This window comes from Carcharodon carcharias, chromosome 8 (genome assembly GCF_017639515.1).
Source record: "Carcharodon carcharias isolate sCarCar2 chromosome 8, sCarCar2.pri, whole genome shotgun sequence".
Classification (NCBI taxonomy): domain Eukaryota; kingdom Metazoa; phylum Chordata; class Chondrichthyes; order Lamniformes; family Lamnidae; genus Carcharodon; species Carcharodon carcharias.
The window spans coordinates 71,984,168-72,003,095 of NC_054474.1; the positions used below are offsets into that span (position 1 = coordinate 71,984,168).

The 18,928-nt window shown below is 38.4% G+C and overlaps 1 protein-coding gene across 5 annotated transcripts in view; it reads left to right on the forward strand.

The window, feature by feature from the left end:
* The window catches only part of fam193b (family with sequence similarity 193 member B), a 70,136-nt gene that overhangs the window by 40,679 nt on the left and 10,529 nt on the right, over positions 1 to 18,928 (forward strand). For 4 of the 5 annotated variants that reach the window (XM_041194033.1, XM_041194034.1, XM_041194035.1 and 1 more), the window contains 5 exons: positions 6,734 to 6,973; positions 11,638 to 11,743; positions 14,405 to 14,930; positions 16,696 to 16,888; positions 17,607 to 17,837. In XM_041194033.1, the coding sequence (XP_041049967.1) occupies positions 6,734 to 6,973; positions 11,638 to 11,743; positions 14,405 to 14,930; positions 16,696 to 16,888; positions 17,607 to 17,837 (1,296 nt within the window). Of the gene's footprint in view, positions 1 to 6,552; positions 6,625 to 6,733; positions 6,974 to 11,637; positions 11,744 to 14,404; positions 14,931 to 16,695; positions 16,889 to 17,606; positions 17,838 to 18,928 lie in introns of those variants that run through there. The other variant, XM_041194038.1, reaches the window with a different exon arrangement.

Here is an 18,928-nt window from a genome sequence, read left to right on the forward strand (position 1 = left end):
CGCCGTCTACAGAACTGACGCAGCTTGTGTGCTTACTTCATCTTGTGACATCAATGTGACCTGAAAAGCAAATATTAAAATGCTGCTCTCCAGCCAGCTTACAATTGAAGCCTACGTGAAATTCTTCCTCACTGGATTCTGACTTTTGGTCTCTGGAACTCACGTTAACCAATATTCATTTTTTCTGTGGTTCTTGTACTGTAAACCTCCTTTCTTCAATCACTCCCTTTACTGTGTAAATGCGGATTAGGAAGTGGCGAACACTCCTTTTCGCGGGTTTTGAATGTGTGCAATAAACTAGTCAGCTGAGTTAATCCTAACTCTGGGATTATTAGTAAAATTGAATCTCACAAAAGCCATGGGGTTGGGAAAATAAACCACAGCTTCATAAAAAAACAAACTAATTGAAAATACCTTTTATTTACAGACAAGTGATAAAGAGGAAAACAGTGCTGTTTGAACTGGCCCCCTCCTGTTCATAACACTTTACCCTTCCCTGTGCTCCTTTTTTGTTCCATCACACTGTTTTCTGCTTTGTCTACCTCCAAAAGCTCAGCTTTATCTCATCTTTCATCATTTTTCTTTAGCCTGGTTAATTATCTTCTCCACCAGGAGCTCTGGTCCCTTCTTGCCTTCCTGTCTGGACAGCCTTCAGTGCACTAATCCAGGTGCATGTCTCTAACTATCCCTTACTAACCATCAAAATTTCCCTATTTATTTCTAGTGTTTTTTTTCTGCCATATACCCCACCTCCCAGACCTCTTTTAAAAAAAAAAATTTCATTTTCTTTCACTGCTCCTCTACCTTAAATTGCTCTACCCAACTGGCAACTGTTCCCAACTCCACATGTTGTTTCCCGAGACAAACCAAAATTTACCTACTTGCTTTCATGTTGCCCTTTGGTTCTCTTGCTCATCATCCCCAAATTGTCCATAGACAATTGCAGAGGAGTATATCAATATCGAAGGATTTACTGACACCCAGCATACTGATGATTCATTTCTTTTTACCTCACTGAACTGGTATTTTGCACTGGTCTTCACTTTAGAAGATACAAGTGACATCCCAGAAATAATTGTAAATCAGGAACTGGAAGGGTGGGAGGAACTCCAGAAAATTAGTCACCAGGGAAGTGTTATTGAGCAAATTGTTGGAGCTGCGGGCTGGCAACTTCCTGGGTTCCGATGGACTTTATGCTAGGGTCTTAAAAGAAGTGGCCAGTGAGATAGTTGATTCATTGGTTTTAATTTTCTAAAATTCCTTAGATTCATGGAATGCTCCATTAGTTTGGGAAATAGCAAATGTAACTCCTTTATTCAAAAAGGGAGGGAGACAGAAAGCAGGAAACTACAGACCAGTTAGCTTAATATCTGTCATAAGGAAAATGTTAGAAGCTATTATTAAAGATGTTAGAGCAGGGCACTTAAAAACGTTTAAAGCAATTAGGCAGAGTCAACATGGTTTTGTGAAAGAGAAATCGTGTTTAACCAATTTATTGGAGTTCTTTGAAGGAGTCATATGTGCTGTGGATAAAGGGGAACAGGTGGATTTCCTGTACTTGGATTTCCAAAATGCATTTAATAAGATGCCACATCAAAGGTTATTGCAGAAAGCTCATGATTTAGCGGATAACATACTGGCATGGATAGATGATTGGTTAGTTAACAGGAAACAGAGTAGGTATAAACTAGTCTTTTTCTGGTTGGATGCAATTAGTGGTGTTACAGGGGTCAGTGCTGGGGCCACAACTTTTTACAGTTTATATAAATGATTTGGATGAAGGGATCTAAGGTTGCTAAATTGGCTGATGACACAAAGATAGGGAGGAAACTAAGTTGTGAAGAGAACATAAGGAGCCTACAAAGACATATAGGTTAAGTGAGTGGGCAAGATCTGGCAAATGGAGTATAATGTGGGAAAATGTGAAATTGTCCATTTTGACAGGAAGAATAAAAATTAAGATTAATAATCTAAGATTAAGAGATTGCAGAGCTCAGATTGAGGGATCTGGGTATCCTAGTGCATGAATCACAAAAGGCTAGTATGTTGGTACAGCGAGTAATTAGGAAAACTAATAGAATGTTTTTTTTTTGCGAAGGGAATTGAATACGAAAGTAGGGAGGTTATACTTCAGTTGTACAGGATACTGGTGTGATCACATCTGGAGTACTTTGTACAATATTGGTCATATTTAAGGATGTAGATGTGTTAGCAGCTCAGGGACTGTTTAACTAGACTAATAACAGGAACACATGGGTTGTCTTATGAGGAAAGGCTGGACTTGCTAGGTTTGTATCCACTGGAGTTTAAACGAGTAAGAGGCAACCTGATTGAAATCTTTAAGATCCTTAGTGGTCTTGACAAGGTGGATGTGGAGAGGATGTTTTGCTCTGTTGGAGAATCTAGAACTAGGGGTCATTGTTTTAAAAATAAGGGGTCACTTATTTAAGACAAATGAGAATTTTTTTCCTGAGGGTCGTCAGTCTTTGGAACTCTTACTCAAAAGGCAGAGGAAACAGAGTCTTTGAATATTCTTAAGGCAGAGGTAGATAGATTCTTGATAAACAACGAGTGAAAGGTTATCAGGGATCGACTGGAGGTACAGGGTACGTGGCTACACTGTGGTAAAACATAGTTTTGGAATGTTTTCTTTTGTTTATAAGCCATGTATCCTTTACAGCACTTAAGTGTTTATGTTGGAATTTGATAATGTCAGTGCGTTGCCTTTTTATAATAATTTTGTATAATAATAGAACAAGAGCAAGCCTCATTTTGGTTCCTGTATGTTCCAATAAAGGGTTCCTCATTCAGCCATTTGCTTTTCCTAATGTTATCAAATGGCTGTTTGGAGCTCCATGTCTCCTACTTGAAGGTAGCTTGTGTTCCTGGTTTAGATGTTCCCAAGGAGTGTATTTAGTGAATGTAAATTTGTAGCAAAATGTTTCCACAAAAATAAAATGGGCATGAAATTGACTGAGGGGAGGAGACAGTTAACAATCACAGAGCAAAAAGGAACAATGGAGCAGTGATCAGTAATCCTCCTCAATAATTAGAAAGTTAACATGCACCTTAGTCTGCTGATTGAAATATTTTTATTTCCTAGTGTTAATCTCTTAAGTGAACTAGCTGAATACAGAAGGAGCTAATTACAAAAACACCTTAACCTCGCATTAAAGTATCAACTGTAATATGGCGAAGGGGTGGCTAAAGGAGGAATAGGGCTGATTAATAACCTAAGAGAGGATTTATGCATGGAGGCAGGGGTCATGGCTGAGGTACTAAATGAGCACTTTGCATCTTATTTACCAAGGACAAAGATACTTCCTAAGTCATAGTGAAAGAAGAGATAGCTGAGACACTTGATTGGTTCAGAATTGATAGAGGATTAATTAATAGGCTTTCAGCAGTTAAGATTAAGAAGTCATCAGGACTGGATGAGATACATCCAAGGCAAAATTAGGCAAGTGAGGGTGGACATTGTGGAGGCCTTGGTCATAATTTTCCCTTCTTCGCTAGATACAGGGGTGGTGCCAGAGGAATGGAGAAATGCAAATATTACACCATTTTTCAAAAAACAGTACAAGGATAACAAAAACAGAATTACCTGGAAAAACTCAGCAGGTCTGACAGCATCGGCGGAGAAGAAAAGAGTTGACGTTTCGAGTCCTCATGACCCTTCGACAGAATAAGCCCAGCAACTACAGGCCAGTCAGTTTAACTTCTGTGGGGAAGCTTTTAGAAATGGTAACTTAGGACATAATTAACAGTCACTTGGGCAAATGTGAATTAATTAAAGGCAGCACACATTTGTTAAGGGGAAATCGTGTTTAATTAGTTGGCATGAGTTTTTTGACGCTTTAACAGAGGGTAGATGTAGATGATATGGTTGATATAGTGTGTAGGGACTTCCAAAAGATATTTGATAAAGTACCACATGACTGACTTGTGAGCAAAGTTAGAGTTCATGGAATAGAAGGATAGTAGCAGCATGAATATGAAATTGGCTGAGTGACAGGAAACAAAGTTGCGGAGAACCGTCATTTTGCGGACTGGAGGAAGGTTTATAGTGGGAGTTCCCCTGGGTTTGGTTTAGGACCCCTTCTTTTCTTGCTATACATTAGTGACCTAAACTTGGGTGTACAGGACAATTTCAAAATTTATTGGTGACACAGAACTTTGAAGTAATTGTGAACTTTGAGGACGATCATGATAAACTTCAAAAGGACACCGGTTGATGGAATGGGTGGACAAGTGGCAGAAAAATATCAAGCAATGCATTTTGGTAGGAAGAATGAGGAGACACAATAAAAATTGAAGGGCACAATTCTAAAGGAGTTACTGGAGCAGATGGATCTGGAGGTATATGAGCACAATTCATTAAAGATGGCAGGGCAGGTTGAGAGCAGTTAATAAAACATGCAGGATCTTGCACTTTATAAAGGAGCATAGGGTATAAAAGCAAGGAAGTTATAAACCTGTAGAAAACACTGGTTCAACCTCAATTGAAGTATGGTATCCAGTTCTAAGTGCCATACTTGAAAGATGTGAAGGCATTAGAGGGGTACAGAAACAATTGACCAGAGTAGTTCCAGGAATGAGGAACTTAAGTTATGTGTATAGGTTTGGAGAAGAGAAGGTTGGGAGATGATTTGATAGAGGTATTCAAAATCATGAGGTCCCTGGACAGAGTAGATAGGGAGAAACTGTTCCCAATGGCGGAAAAATTGAGAACCAGAGAGCGTTGATTTAGTGATGGGCAAAAGAAGCAATGACAACATGAGGAAAAACTTCTTTAAGCATTGAGTGGTTATGATCTGGAATGCATTACCTGAGAGTGTGCTGAAAGCAGATTCAATTGTGCTTTCAAAAGAGAATTGGATAATTATTTGAAGAGAGAAAATTTGCAAAGCTATGGGCAAAAGAAAGGGTGTGGGATTGGTGAGTTGCTATTGCAGGGAGTTAGTGGGCTGAATGGCTGCTTCCCTGCACTGTAACCATTCCATGATTCTATATTGTATTCTGTTTTACTTCAGGATATGTGTAAAAGGATGATATAACTGTTGCTCGAACAAATAGGTATTCAAACTGGTGTTTAAAGGACCCTAAGGATCCACAAAAGTCTCCTTTGCATTTGCAAGGTTATTTGATTTCTGTCTGTCTGAGTTGCATATTCCATATGTTACAATCCCAACTGATAATGCTGGACAAGTCAGATCCCAGAGTAAAACCTGGCTTAATAGATCTTCACTTTGTTTCAGAAACTTGGAGAAAATTCACAGGAGTCCGCTGATGAACTTGTAACACACAAGAATAAAATATTTATTAAACAAAAAAAAATCAACTATATTACACCAGACAAAAAAGTTGTCAAGATCGTAATACAAACACCAGAAGGTGCTTCCAATTTACAGGATTCCTTTACCTCTGCAATATCTTTACAGGCACACAAACCAGTGAAGAATTACCATTAGCTTGATGCACAGGCTTCTCGCTTGGGACTGGCACAGTTGGAAATGCTTTTCTTCCAGAGAATTCCTGAGCATTCACTTGATGCTTCTCACCCAACTCATATCTCTCTCTCTCAAAGATACCAAAAACTGCACTCTAAACTTGATTTCTTCAACTGCAGAGCAAACAAATGAGTTCCCTAAACTCAGTCTTCCAGTAGCACCTCTGCTAAACAGAATTCTATAACACACTGAATTCTATAACTGACCATTCAGCCAACTACTGTCCCCAGTAGCTTTGAGGTCTTATCTTATCCGAGAGCTTACAATTCCTGTTCCCACTCTCTAACACACATTGAACTCTCTGTCCTGTCTTTTCTGTGTTTCTGTCACTTGACCACTGCCATTAGGCAACAGTAAAGTTTTTGTTGGTTTATCTCCTCGCAATCACTAAACTTTTAACCCATCTCTTTAACTTCAGGGGTTGTAAAACCACATTAAAAATGTTTTTACATTTAAACAAACCCAGCGTTTTAGTCAGGAGTCTACCTAGACTCCCAGGCACAACCTAAATGAAACAAACCATTTTACCTTTCTCAAAATACAAATATAAATATATATTCAACTTAAAAAAAATACATTGTTCATAACACATGTGCCATAAGAATATGTAATACAAATTTTTATTTTAGATTTTTTTTCAAAACTCTACTCAGTAATGTGTTCTTTTTGTTGTATGTTCGTGAAAAAACACGTTTATAAATTTCACTTGTGTAGTTGATGGCCTTTCAGAAGTAGGGACAAGAATGTGTCAGTGTTTGGAAGAGTTACTTGGAAGTGTGTGCATCTCTGAAGACAATGCCCCAATCCATCAATTGGAAAACTATCCTGATGCTGTGTATTTGTTAGTTAGTGGCCTTACTGTACCAGAGCACTGATGCTGTATGACCTGAAGGGAAGAACGAGAAAGGTGGTGGCATAAGTGTCTGGTGTATACTATTATTTTCAACATACGATAAAACGTTATATGTTGTTTTGGTTTCAGGTATGGGGAAAAAAAAATAGAATGCCAGGCTGATGTGTGCATTGATTGCCAAAATGGAAATTATTACCAAGTTCTAATTTTCCACCCTGTTCAGCTGTAGTTCATTTTAACTTGACCTTCATGTGTAACATGGTAATAATTTTATGTAATTTGTGAATGGACTCTTTTGACTTTTGTTCACTCTGCTTGTGTGGTAAGAAATGAATAATTGAAAGTACCGTGTTTTATTTTGTTAATACAGGTGGGACAAGGTGAATGTCAGGCACATAACGAAGAGGTGACCGATGACTCAGTGAGAACAATGGCAGAAGGAGATGCAGTCTCAAATCCACACAGGTTACCAACAGAAAAATGTCACCACTCCACAATCCACTGCTGCCATCAAGTGCATAGGCAGACATTGGTATCCAATAATCCTCATCAACAACAGCTACAGCAACTTCAGCCATGCACAGCCACTCCAAATGGCACATGTACTAAGGTATGGATGCATATTGGAATTAGAAGGGAGAAGAGTGCAGGAAGTATGGAGTTGGGGGCAAGGAGAAACCTGCTACAATATGATATCTCATCTGATATCAACTTGCTCTGGTGGATTGAAGGGTTGGGGAGAGGAGGGGGTGGTGGGGAGGTGGTGAATTTGATTCTTGAGATGAATTAACCATTGTGACTTGCAGCGGGCATTAAATTTTTCCTAGCTTCAGATAAGCACCCATAAGAAACTTGAATATGATGTGAGGGAAGAGATGTTGAGAATCTGAATGTACCTTTGGCAAACAACAGTGTATTTAGCAGTCTAGAGATCCAGAGCTTCATCCCAGTTTACACTGATCATGTTTTCAAACACTGTCTATGAATATTTTTCCAGCAATCTATCCTTGAATATTTGAAAGCAGGGGGGAACCCTGGCGAAGTTTGTCCCTCCCTACCACGAGGTATTGAGGCTAATTCAGCACTTAAAACCAAGCATTGGACTTTCGGCCACTGTCCCCAGTTCTCCTAATTCCTTTTCACTTTTATAAATTCCATCATGTATCGTCCCTCCATGAAGTCACTATATATGGCCAAGTTCTCTAAGAAGAAACCCAGCAGTGTGGTGGACTTGGACTTGGCCTGAAGCCTGCATGGTTCCTGATGCAATATCTTCATGTTCATAAGATTATCTTCAAAATGAAGGACCTCCAATTTGGAGATGAATGTGAGGAAATGGACCAAATGGGAAGAATAATATTGATATACTAACAATTGCACAGTTATTCATAACAGCAAGATCCAGTTTGTGTGTAGCCTGCTTGATGCCCAGTTGGCTCAAACAGTTTCTTCAAGTATTTGACAATCAGAGGTTTCCATATGTTGTGGAAGCTGGACAGCCTCTAGTGTGTTTCTGCTTTAATATTGATCCAATTATAAGTTCTAGGACGTTTAGCAAATGTTCCTGCATTTACTGAAATCACTTAAATGAATTTAGTTTTTCATTATATAAATTCAGGGATAAATATTTGAGCGTGCAGGTTTGTTATAATAAGATGGCAGTGCCATTGCATTGTGTAGCTGCTGTTTAGCTCATGTTGAAGAATCTTTCTTTCTAAGGAATTTGCCATCTCCTTTAGTAACATGTAGATTAGGTAAGTGAAACTGGAACAGCAATTGCTTGAATGTTAAGCTTGAAACTAATGTGCAGTTTGAAAATATGAACATGAAAATGTACTTGAATTAGATGCCTGAAAATGCACAAATTCTATCCTCTGTTAATTTACTGATTTATTCCACGATAACCAGTTGGTTTCTTGAAACTGATGTAGGATTGTATTCCATGTGATGGGGCTCCATTTGGCATTGAAAAATCATGCTGGCAACATTATCAATTTGTGAAAAAAACACTACCTGGAGACAAAAAGTGATTTTACACTGTAACCCTGAACCTGAGGGAGCTTAATTGGGAAATGGGGTGCTTAAAAACCAAACACAATATCTTTGTTTTCAATAGTGAAGACATTTTTTTTCCTTACAAGTATTCACAAACAATTGAAATTAATGTTTGTTCATCTATAAATTTCTTAACTGCTATGAAATGCATGAGAATGACTATGCTTGCAAAGAGTGGTCATCGTTGGATTCTGAGTCCACCCAGCAGCATATGGATTTGTGTTTATAGACACTGGCACAGTTAGTTCTTTATGTGTAGGACTTAAGTTTTAAAAAATAGTTAAGTGTAAATGTACTATTATAAACAAATATTAGTTACTGCTGTTTAATTAAACCATTATGATTTATGAAATGGGATTTGTTAGAAATAAATATTGGTAATGGTTGCCTAAAAAAAATCAGTAGATTGACAAAATTGTTTTGATATGTTCAGATATCAGCAAAACCTCAAGGTAACATCTAATTGTGTATCTACTTGCCACAGACTTCATTTTATTTAAATCTGCATTGTATCTAGAAAAAAATGAGCTGGAACCAAAAAAGGTATGCACCTGTTTGAGGTCTTGCAAATTGATTGGATCTCAGTGGCTCTACCATGGTGCACAACTGTTCGCATATCATCGATGACTGGGAAAGAATGCCTGAATGCTACATTTTTATCTAATGAATATTTGAAATTTGGGCTCCTTCAATAAGTAGTTGAACCATGCATGCAGTAAAATTGCAGGTTCAGCTTTCAGTGATCTCAGCTGGGATAACAACCATTGCCCCCTGCTCCTGGGCTATTGAGAAGGGGGCAGAAAAATCAGACAGGAGTTCTTGTTGATTTATCCAGTTTCTGTTTGCTAGAGCTGTGCGTTTGTGAATATCAGGCACAAGATTGAAGTGTCTCAATCAAGACTTGCATGTGAATGATTGAGTGATTGGATATTGGACAGTGCTCACAGAACCATATTCCAGGAGTCAGAACATTGAGAGGAGGGAACAAAATTGGCAAGAAAAATGATTTTTTAAAATCATTCCCTTTTTGTTCAGCACAGTCTGAATTGAACAAGCAAATGCGCTTTTAGTTTATTTGTGTAGTCAGACTAAATCATTAGAATAGTGTAGCACAGAAGGTCATTCAGCCTTTCAAGTTTGCACCAGCTCTTTGAAAAATCTGTTTAGTCCCATTCCTGACTCTTTCCATACATTTTTTTTTCCTTCAGGCATTTATCCAATTCTCCTTTGAAATCTTCTGTTGAATTTGTTTCTACCTTTTGTGAGGGCTAAGACCTCACACCATGTATTTTTGTAAAAAATATATAGATATGCTCATTGCTATTTCTGAAATTTAAAAAACTTAACAAAGACCTTTAAAATGGCTGAAACTGTGTCTGTCTGTGACCCCTGAACAAATGAAGCCACTTGGAAGTTTTCGGAAAACTCACCTTGATATCTGAGGAGCCACTAATGACCCCTGTGGATTGAACAGCCCAATGTCAAAGAGAGCTATACAAAGGCCATCTGTATTTAATAACCCAGGCTCGCCAGAAGGAGATGGATCATCTGCAAAGACAAAAGTCCCGCAACCTTCTTTTCAGTTCCCAATGGCTGAGATATTTAACAGTTATTGGAATCCAGATGATGGGTACACATCCTTTGTTGAAGATGATGGAGAGGTGGGAGTCATGTGTCATGAATCTCTGGCTTGTGGAGCAACTAATATTGCATTGCTGAACTGAAAAGCTCAGTCTGCTGTTTAACACCTGACTAGCAGGCCACACCGAACGAGCTCTGGCCGAGATCGGACACCTTACCCCATCTACTCTGCTTCTGCTGGAAACTCTGCACCATCGCCTACAAGACTGATTCATCTCTGCATGCCTATCTCTTTGTGTGAAGTCAACACCACTGGAAAAATGAATTATACAGTATCTGTTTTCAGCCGCCAACCTCAGTGAAGGAATACCTTATTTGACTTCGATTCTGGACTCTGGAACCCTCGTGAACCAATATTTATTTTCTCTGTGCTCTCTGTATTGTAAATCCTTTTTTTGCGAGGAGAATACTGTGAACCTTCTTTGCATTTTGAGTCTGTGCAAATAAACTGACCCTTTGAGCTCATCCTATCTCGAGTTTGCTGTGGGGTTATTACTAGAAAATTGGATCACACAAAAACTGAGGGGTTGGAGAATTATGCCACTGCTTATAAAGAGGGAAACAAATCAACACATCTTTCTGTTTACAGACAGGTGGTAAGAGGAGAAATTAATGACGTTTAAATTAACCCATCCTCCTGTCCATAACACTTTCTATCGGTGATTGCAATCCAAATCCAAAATTGGGAGCATAAATAATGTAGCAGGCTTAGTTTGAGTATAGAGGAGCTCAAGGCAATACTAAAATAAAGCTTAACATGTGTATTGTGTTTTTCTCCGCTGTGGAATGTTTAAATTTGATTTGCTGTAATGTTTCGTGTCCCCCAGGGACATCAAACGAATTTGTGAAAATGAGTCCCTATAAGGTAAGATAACTAATCTAGCACATTATGGGCTGGATTATGTTTCTTTAATTAGTGTTTCTTCACAGGGAACTTGTTTGTGTTAATTTGGAAGAAACTGCAATGTTGCTTCACACAAGTGAGTGGCAAACAATGTTGGCCTGTTCTCTTCAGAGATAATAGCTGACTGAACAGGTTCTGGCAATGCAGAACTTAAACTAACATTAACTTTATAGGCTCGATCAAAGTTGTTTAGAAATTACTGAAACTTAGAAGTTTAAAATTACCAGTTTAAGCCTGATACAAATGCCAATTTAGTGGTCAAGTCGATTTTGTCACTTCATCGACAATCGCCATATAATAGATGATGGATTTAGTTTTAAAATCCATCACTTACCATAACAACTTTGCCATATCTATACAGAGATGGTGATGGACTTAGTTCAATTCCTTGCATTTGAAGTGCATTGTAACAGGTTTTCATAATGGTGATTCAATCACAGAATAATTTGGATTTTCTCTGTGATTTGCACTTTTGACACGTGATCATTTTACTTAATACAACAGTGCTAAAAGTGTTGAAGCCTCTATGATTCCTGCCTATCTTATATTTTTTAGGTATTTATCTTTGTAGCTGTCTACCTCAGAACAATTTATCTTTCTATTCTTGTTTGATTATTCTGATTGAATTCTAGTATTGAGTTTTCCCCTGTGCTTTCCCATTTGTGTTTTACTAGGAATCAAGCAGGGTAACTAGTGATTGTTCAAGATCGCCCTCCTGTGTCTCTGTAAAAACCAGTTCTGTGCAATGTAAGAACATGTCCAGAAGGCCAACGCCACCAGGTAATGTCCTGTAAACTCTTTACCGGAGTCCTGTCGAATGGTATTTGTTGATGCCCTATTACGTTGCAATCGGCTACCTTGTTTAATGCATTCTGTCCTGGATTTGGAACAGATCAAAGGTACAGTGAAACTCATTTTATAATGAAATTAAAGGTTGCTTTTGTAACTATCGTGCATGATATCAATGTTACGTTATATGTTCTTCCTTTGGGAAAAGTAATACAGGTACCATGAGTCTGCATGTGAATGCAAAATTCCTATCCAGAAATTTCGAGCTCACACCTTCAAAAATATTTCCATTGGGTGGAACTGTACAGGTGACTCTTCTGAATTCTTGTGGATTGCCATTGGCAAGTGAATTGTTTAAGATTGCATGTGAGCTTTGGCAATAGCTGGTTTGCAAAGTTTGCCCGTTTTTGACAGTGCAAGGGTTTTTTCCTACCTCATTTGTAGTAATATAGTGTTATGAGGTTTGAATTGTCCTCTATATCTGTCCAGTTTATCTTATATATCATGGTGGAAGAGGAGGTAATTCAGACATTAAAAGGGTTTAAAGTTGATGAGGTGGTATTGGATAGGCTGTCTATACATAAACTTGATATGGCACCAGTACAGGATAAGATGTATCCAAGGATATTGAGGGAAGTGAGAGTGGAATTTGTGGAGGTGCGGGACATAATTTTTCATTCTTCCTTAGACTCAGGAGTGGTGCCAGAGGACTGGAGAATTGCAAATGTTACACTCTTGTTCAAAGAAGGTGTAAAGTAAGCCTAGCTACCACAGGCCAGTCAATTCACCCTCAGTGATGGGGAAGCATCTAGAAACAATAATTCGTGACAAAATTAGTAGTCACTTGGGCGAATGCAGGTTAATTAAAGAAAGTCAGCATGGATTTATTAAGGCCAAAACATGTTCAACTAACTTGTTGGAGTTTTGGTGAGGTAACAGAAGGATTTGAGGGTAATGCTGTTGATGCAGTTTATATGGACTTCCAAAAGGCATTTGTAAAAGTGCCAATTGTGAGCACATAGAATAAAAGGGACAGTAGACAAATGGATACGAAATTGGCCGAGTGACAGGAAATGGAGAGCAGTGATTAATAGATATTTTTTGGACTGGAGGGAGGTTTGTAGTGGAGTTCCCCATGGGTTGGTGTTGGGACTGTTGCTCTTCCCGACACAATAATAATTTTGATCTTGGTGTACAGGGCACAATTTCAAAATTTGAGGATGATATGAAACTTGGAAGCATTGCGAACTGAGGATAGTGTGGAGCTTCAAAAGGAGTAGACAGGTTGGTGGGATGGGCGGGCAAGTAGCAAATTAAATTTAATGTAGAGAAGCATGAAGTGTTTCATTTTAGTAGAAAGAATGTAGAGAAATAATACAAAATGAAGGATACAATTCTAAAGGGGGTGCAAGAACAGAGAAATCTGGGTGTTTATTTGCCTAAGTAATTGAAGATGGCAGGACAAGTTGAGAGAGTGGTTAATAAAGCATATAGCATTCTCAGCTTTCTTAGTAGAGGTATAGAGTGCAAAAGCAAGGAGGTTATGTTAAACTTCTATAAAACACTGGTTTGGCCTCAACTGAAATATGGTGTCCAGTTCTGGGCGCCACTCTTTGAAGGATGTGAAGGCATTAGAGAGTGCAGAAAATGTTCATGAAAATGGTTCCAAAGGATGAGGAACTTCAGTTATGTAGATAGATTGGAGGGGTTGGGACTGTTTTCCTTGGAGAAGAGAAGGTTGAGAGGAGATTTGATGGATGTATACAAAATCATGAGGGATCCGGGCAGAGTAGATAGGGAAAAACTGTTCCCATTGTTGGAGGGATTGAGAATAAGAGGGCACAGATTTAAGGCAATTAGCAAAAGAAGCAATGGAGGCATGAAGAAAAAACAATTTCACGTAATGAGGTGGCTGGATTCTGGAACTCCCTGCCTGAGAGTTTGGTGGAGGCAGGTTCAGTTGAAGCATTGAAGAAGAAATTAGATTGTTATCTGAAGAAGAAGAATGTGCAGGACTACAGGGAGGTGGGCGAGTGGTAGATTGCTCCTTCGGAGAGTCAGAGCAAACGTGATGGCCAAAATGGCTGCCTCCTGTGCTGTAACCATTCTGAGATATCAAATCCCAGACTCGAGGCAAAAATATTTTAACATGAATCAAAAATCAGACATTTGATTCGGGGTTTTGAAGCTGTCATGTTCTCCAATATCGTACATCTGTTGGTTTCAGATTTGACATCTGCATAGCAGAAAACACTCATCAGAAGCTGCAAAACAGAATTGAGTGACCAGAAGTATATGGGCTAGAGAAAATTGCTGGTGAAAATGTTGATGTTGTAGGTCATAATCAGAACTAAAATGGGATATCAGTTTTTTGGTGGTTTAATATTCTTGATTTCCCAATTTTAGTCAGTATCATGTACTAGTATGTATTTGAATTTGGTGTATATTTCTTTGCTTGCTTTCGATCTATTTCTACACGTTCACGGACATCTCTATCTTATGTTTTATTTCAGCAATGTGTTGCACTAATATCAGTGTATATACAGAAACAAAATCAGCATTTTTGACTAAATTGCAGGGCGTTTGAATTCTTTAGATAAACTGATGTTCAGGTTGCACTCTTTGTATAACCTACAGGATTTTGTCTTCCAGGTGGAGAGTTCCACTGCTCAGAAGATCACAGGTATTCTGTCCTAGCGGCACCTCCCAACAGTCCCACTGGCCTGTCCTCCCATCAGCATCCTCTTACGGCACCAAAGTCTCCTCCTCAAGTTATTAATGAGCCAACGGTTTCCAGTCATCAACATGGACATGCAACTTCTACAACCTCATGCACCATGCCACACACCACTGTAACCTCCACTAATTCAAATCGGCGACCATCAATGACATCTGGTATCTCGCAAGTTCTGCCTCATATACCCAAGACCTCTGCAGTTGCTGTGACAACTGCTCCATCTCCAGATGTGTCCTTGATTTCAAAAACCTCTGCTGCTGTTTCAACAGGTGTGCTTGTGACTCCAGTGCCTCCAAGTGCTAGCCCTCATATTTCTAACAATGGGTTAGCTTCTTTCCCAAAGACTACAGCAGCTTCCCCTATTTGCACCAGCCACTATAATGGAGCTTGCCCAGTAACAGCTTCACCAAACCTGGCTGCACCAGGCAATGGCGTCTGCAGGTTAGTATTTTCCTCCTAAGATGTCTCCTGCATATGTAAATATTGGAGCGTGCAGTTAGTAAATGGATGCTTCACTTTTAAAGGATCATTAACAAAACAGAAGAGTTAAGGTGTTGCTCCCTGCCTCTGAATTTAGTACAGACTGGGGAAAGTAGGCGCACTAAGTACCCAAGTCTCTCTCTTAAATGCTTAGTTTGAACAGCACCTAATAACATAACTTGTACAACACTGCAAGAATTAGGCAGAGGTCTGGATCCATCTGCTGCAATCATAAGAGTGGATTACATATGATTGAGGCATTTGAGGTCAGGTCATGGTTAAATACCATGCCAAACATAATTACTTACTTTAATATTAATACATTCCCACATTTATTGGTGGAGCTATTAATATGGTTCACAATACCAACATTGCTCATATTTGTAATTCATCTCGGTCTTCTAGATGTTTAATTTCATTTGTATTAATAATCACATGAGAAACTTGTAGAAACATGTAGAAAACTAAGTTTTAAATTCTGTGTGAATTTCAAACATTTAAATAAAGTACTTCTAAAAACCTCTGAACCTTCCCCACAGAAATTCTAACCTCTACTGGCTGGCTGCTTATAGCTCGCCTTAATGCTGTTCACTTCTGTTTGATATTGTCTGCTGCTTTGCTGCTCTTTCTTGCTGCTTGTACGGGTTTGGCCCTCTGCTGTTCTTCTCTTCGCATGCTTCCTGCTATGAGCTCCATCTCACCTGCCTGAGATATTCTTGAGCTCCAGTCTTTGAAAATACTGGGACGCCCATTTGATTCTCCTCTGCTAGGACAACTGATGAAGGCCTCCTCCTGATGGGTGAACATTTTATAATGCAGTGCTGAGGAAACATTCCTTTGCTGTTCTCAAGGTTTTAAAAATACCTTCAAGACTGTGATGGCAGGGAGTATTTTGATTGGCTATTGTAAGTTTCCTGTTCATTGGTTCCAAGGGGGTATGTTTAATTTAGTGTAAGATTTCCTGTAGCATAAACCAGCAATTCCATTTTAGGAATTCTATCTTTTTGAATATTTAAAATTATTTTTCAGTGGATTTATTTCATTCAGATGCTTTGGAATGCTGCTTCTACTCATTGTCTAAACTTTTAGTTTAAATTCTAAGTGAATTTAAGTTACGAATAATTTAATAATGAATCCATTGTTGGATTTGGATCTTTATTTGATCAATTATTTTTGTTTCACTGATTTTGCATAATTTCCTCCAAGATAATTCAAAGCTGCATTTTCAGTGCCTTGAGGCTTTTGAACAATTTTTTTTTTTGCAGTACAGAACAGCTGAAAGCCTACGCGTGTTTTTATGTATTATGCTTTGATACTGAATTCCATCCTTTAAGTGGGAATGTAGTAAATTTAGTGTTTCTGTTGTGCCCATTTGCTGACTCTAGGTGGTGCTGTGGAGAAGCAAGATTTTTAACCATCAGTCTGATAATTAATGAAAAGCGCTGAGATGTGAAAAAGGGGAAATGTACAAAACAACAGAACGTAAAGTAAAGTTGAGGGTGTCTGGAAAGTGTTTAAAAGAATAGTGAATGTAACAAGAATAAATGGGGCTTTTTGAATGGCCGCGCAACTGTATGTTGAAGTCAGGATAAGCTTTTCCTGATGCATTGTTTCTGGAGTATTTGTTAGAAACGAAATTCATCGACCCTTGTAGAGTTTGCTGGAGATACAAGTGCTGCTGCAATTGGAATTTTTATTTTGAAACTTGGTTTGTTGCCTCATCTAGGGACCAGTCATGCAAGAGTCGTCTGTGCACAAATGAAACTGCCTACAGCCCCACACAGATGCACAATGCAGATGAAAGTCTGGAAGAAGATGATAGCTGTTCAGAACACAGTTCATGTACATCTCATACTGCCAATCAGAAAGAAGGAAAATACTGTGATTGTTGTTATTGCGAGTTCTTTGGTCATGGACCGGTGAGTGCAACCTAGTTAGAAAGATAACCTAGTAAATTTGTTCAGCTGAATTGAATTTGTTTACAAAACATTGTAAAAGATTTAAAAGAAATTCAGAATCTGAAGTGTTTTAGGACATCTGAAGATCTGAAAGACATTAAATTGTAGATATTTCACTTGGAACAAGAATTTTAAATTTCAAGGAGAAATCACAAAATTGTGTATTTGCAATATCTATTTTGTGAGATACTCCAGTAATTTTCGAGCATACATGATTTTGGTAATTGTCTAAGTTTTGTGATTGACATACTGGATTCACCTATTCTATTTATCAAAACAGTATATTTTCTCCAACCCCTCCTTTGAAATCTGATTGTAATGATGGTGTTATAAAAGAAGAACTAAAGCACTGTTTGGAAAAAGATGGGCCAGATCCATGGATACCGTTGGAATTTGTATGGTGTGCATGATTGACCTCATCCAAGTGTCTGTTTAGAATTTTGGGGCTGAAGGCATAATGCTTATCTATTGGGAGAGGAAAGAGAAAAGACAGATATGAAATTTTAAATAAAATATATGTGAATTATTAAACAATTAAAAGCTTCAAAATATGAATGAAGTTCCATTTTGAAACTAATTTTCAAAAATCAGGAACACATGCCAGAATCTAGACTTGCAGTGCACTATAACAATTTGTTCTTGAGTTGTCGAAATAATTACGTTTACAATTCTATTCAAGCCTCCTGCAGCTCCAACAAGTAGAAATTACACTGAAATCCGGGAGAAGCTAAGGACGCGGCTGACGAAACGCAAGGAGGAGCTCCCGCAAAAATCGAGCAGTGGGTCCATCCGGGAACCACCAGTGGATGAAAGGAATGTTGAAGATCTGTTAAACTACATCAACAGCTCAGAACAGAAACCAGTCAACAGTGCCAAAGCGGCCAAACGAGCACGGCACAAGCAGAAAAAGGTAGACTTTGTGATTTTATTTTGCCAGCTATGTGGTAGGAGATTAAGAAAGGGACAAATGCTTATTGTGTGCAAAGAGCAATCCAGTTTATGTGCCGTTTGGATTGTTTAATTGTGGTGCACGCTTGGATAACTCAGCTGTGTTAGCTAAAAGGACCTGTAATTTGGTATTGGTGGAGATTTATTTTACCAGCAATCCTATGACAGGCAGGCCATGAAAATGCTACCTTTTGAGTTTTCACTGTGCAGCCTGGATTTGTTTCAAGTTAAGCAAGCAACAAATAAGATATGTTTGCTGCTATATCTGTCACCCAGCCCAATTTATTTACTGAGTAGGAGTCCGGACTTGCTGTTTTGAGTTTGTATTGATATTAATGGACATGGTCTACTCTTAATTAAAAATTCTTTCATTCAAATTTATTCTGTCTTGAAAAATTCAAAAGGAACACTGATGGTATTATGTTTTAAACTTACTTTTGCTGCTATTTTACTCCTGTCAAGAATTTCAGTGCACTAAATTGTTTTTCATTCCACGTAAACCATGACATTTTAAATTCTCAACTAGACTTGATTAATTATACCTAGCTGCACATAATGCTGTCTTAACTTTGGAAGTAGTTTTGATTTCTTGGGATTATTTACATGATAAAACAGATACTTTGGAAACAGAATTAATTTTTTTCTAAACATAAATGTAAAATGCTTAGCTTGTTGAGAATTCTACTGCCTGTCTACTATCGTGCATCACCCCCACTTGCCCATAACAGTCATCCTCATTAGTTCCTGGTCCTCCAAGCCTCAAATTTAAAACATTCATTCTTGTTTGTATATCCCTCCATCGTGTTTTCCATTCTATAATCTCATCTAACCCTACAAGCATCACCTCCAGCACTAAACTTTCAATCCCTCAACCTTTTGTATATGACTCCTCTCCACATGTGTGCACATCTACCCTTACCCAACCCTTGGCAAATGTGCTGTCAGTAACCTAGATTTCACTCTGGATTTCTCTTCTAAACCTCTCTACATCCCTTACCTTCTTAAAATACATCTCTTTGACCAAGCTTTTGATCATCCTTCCTAACTGCTCAC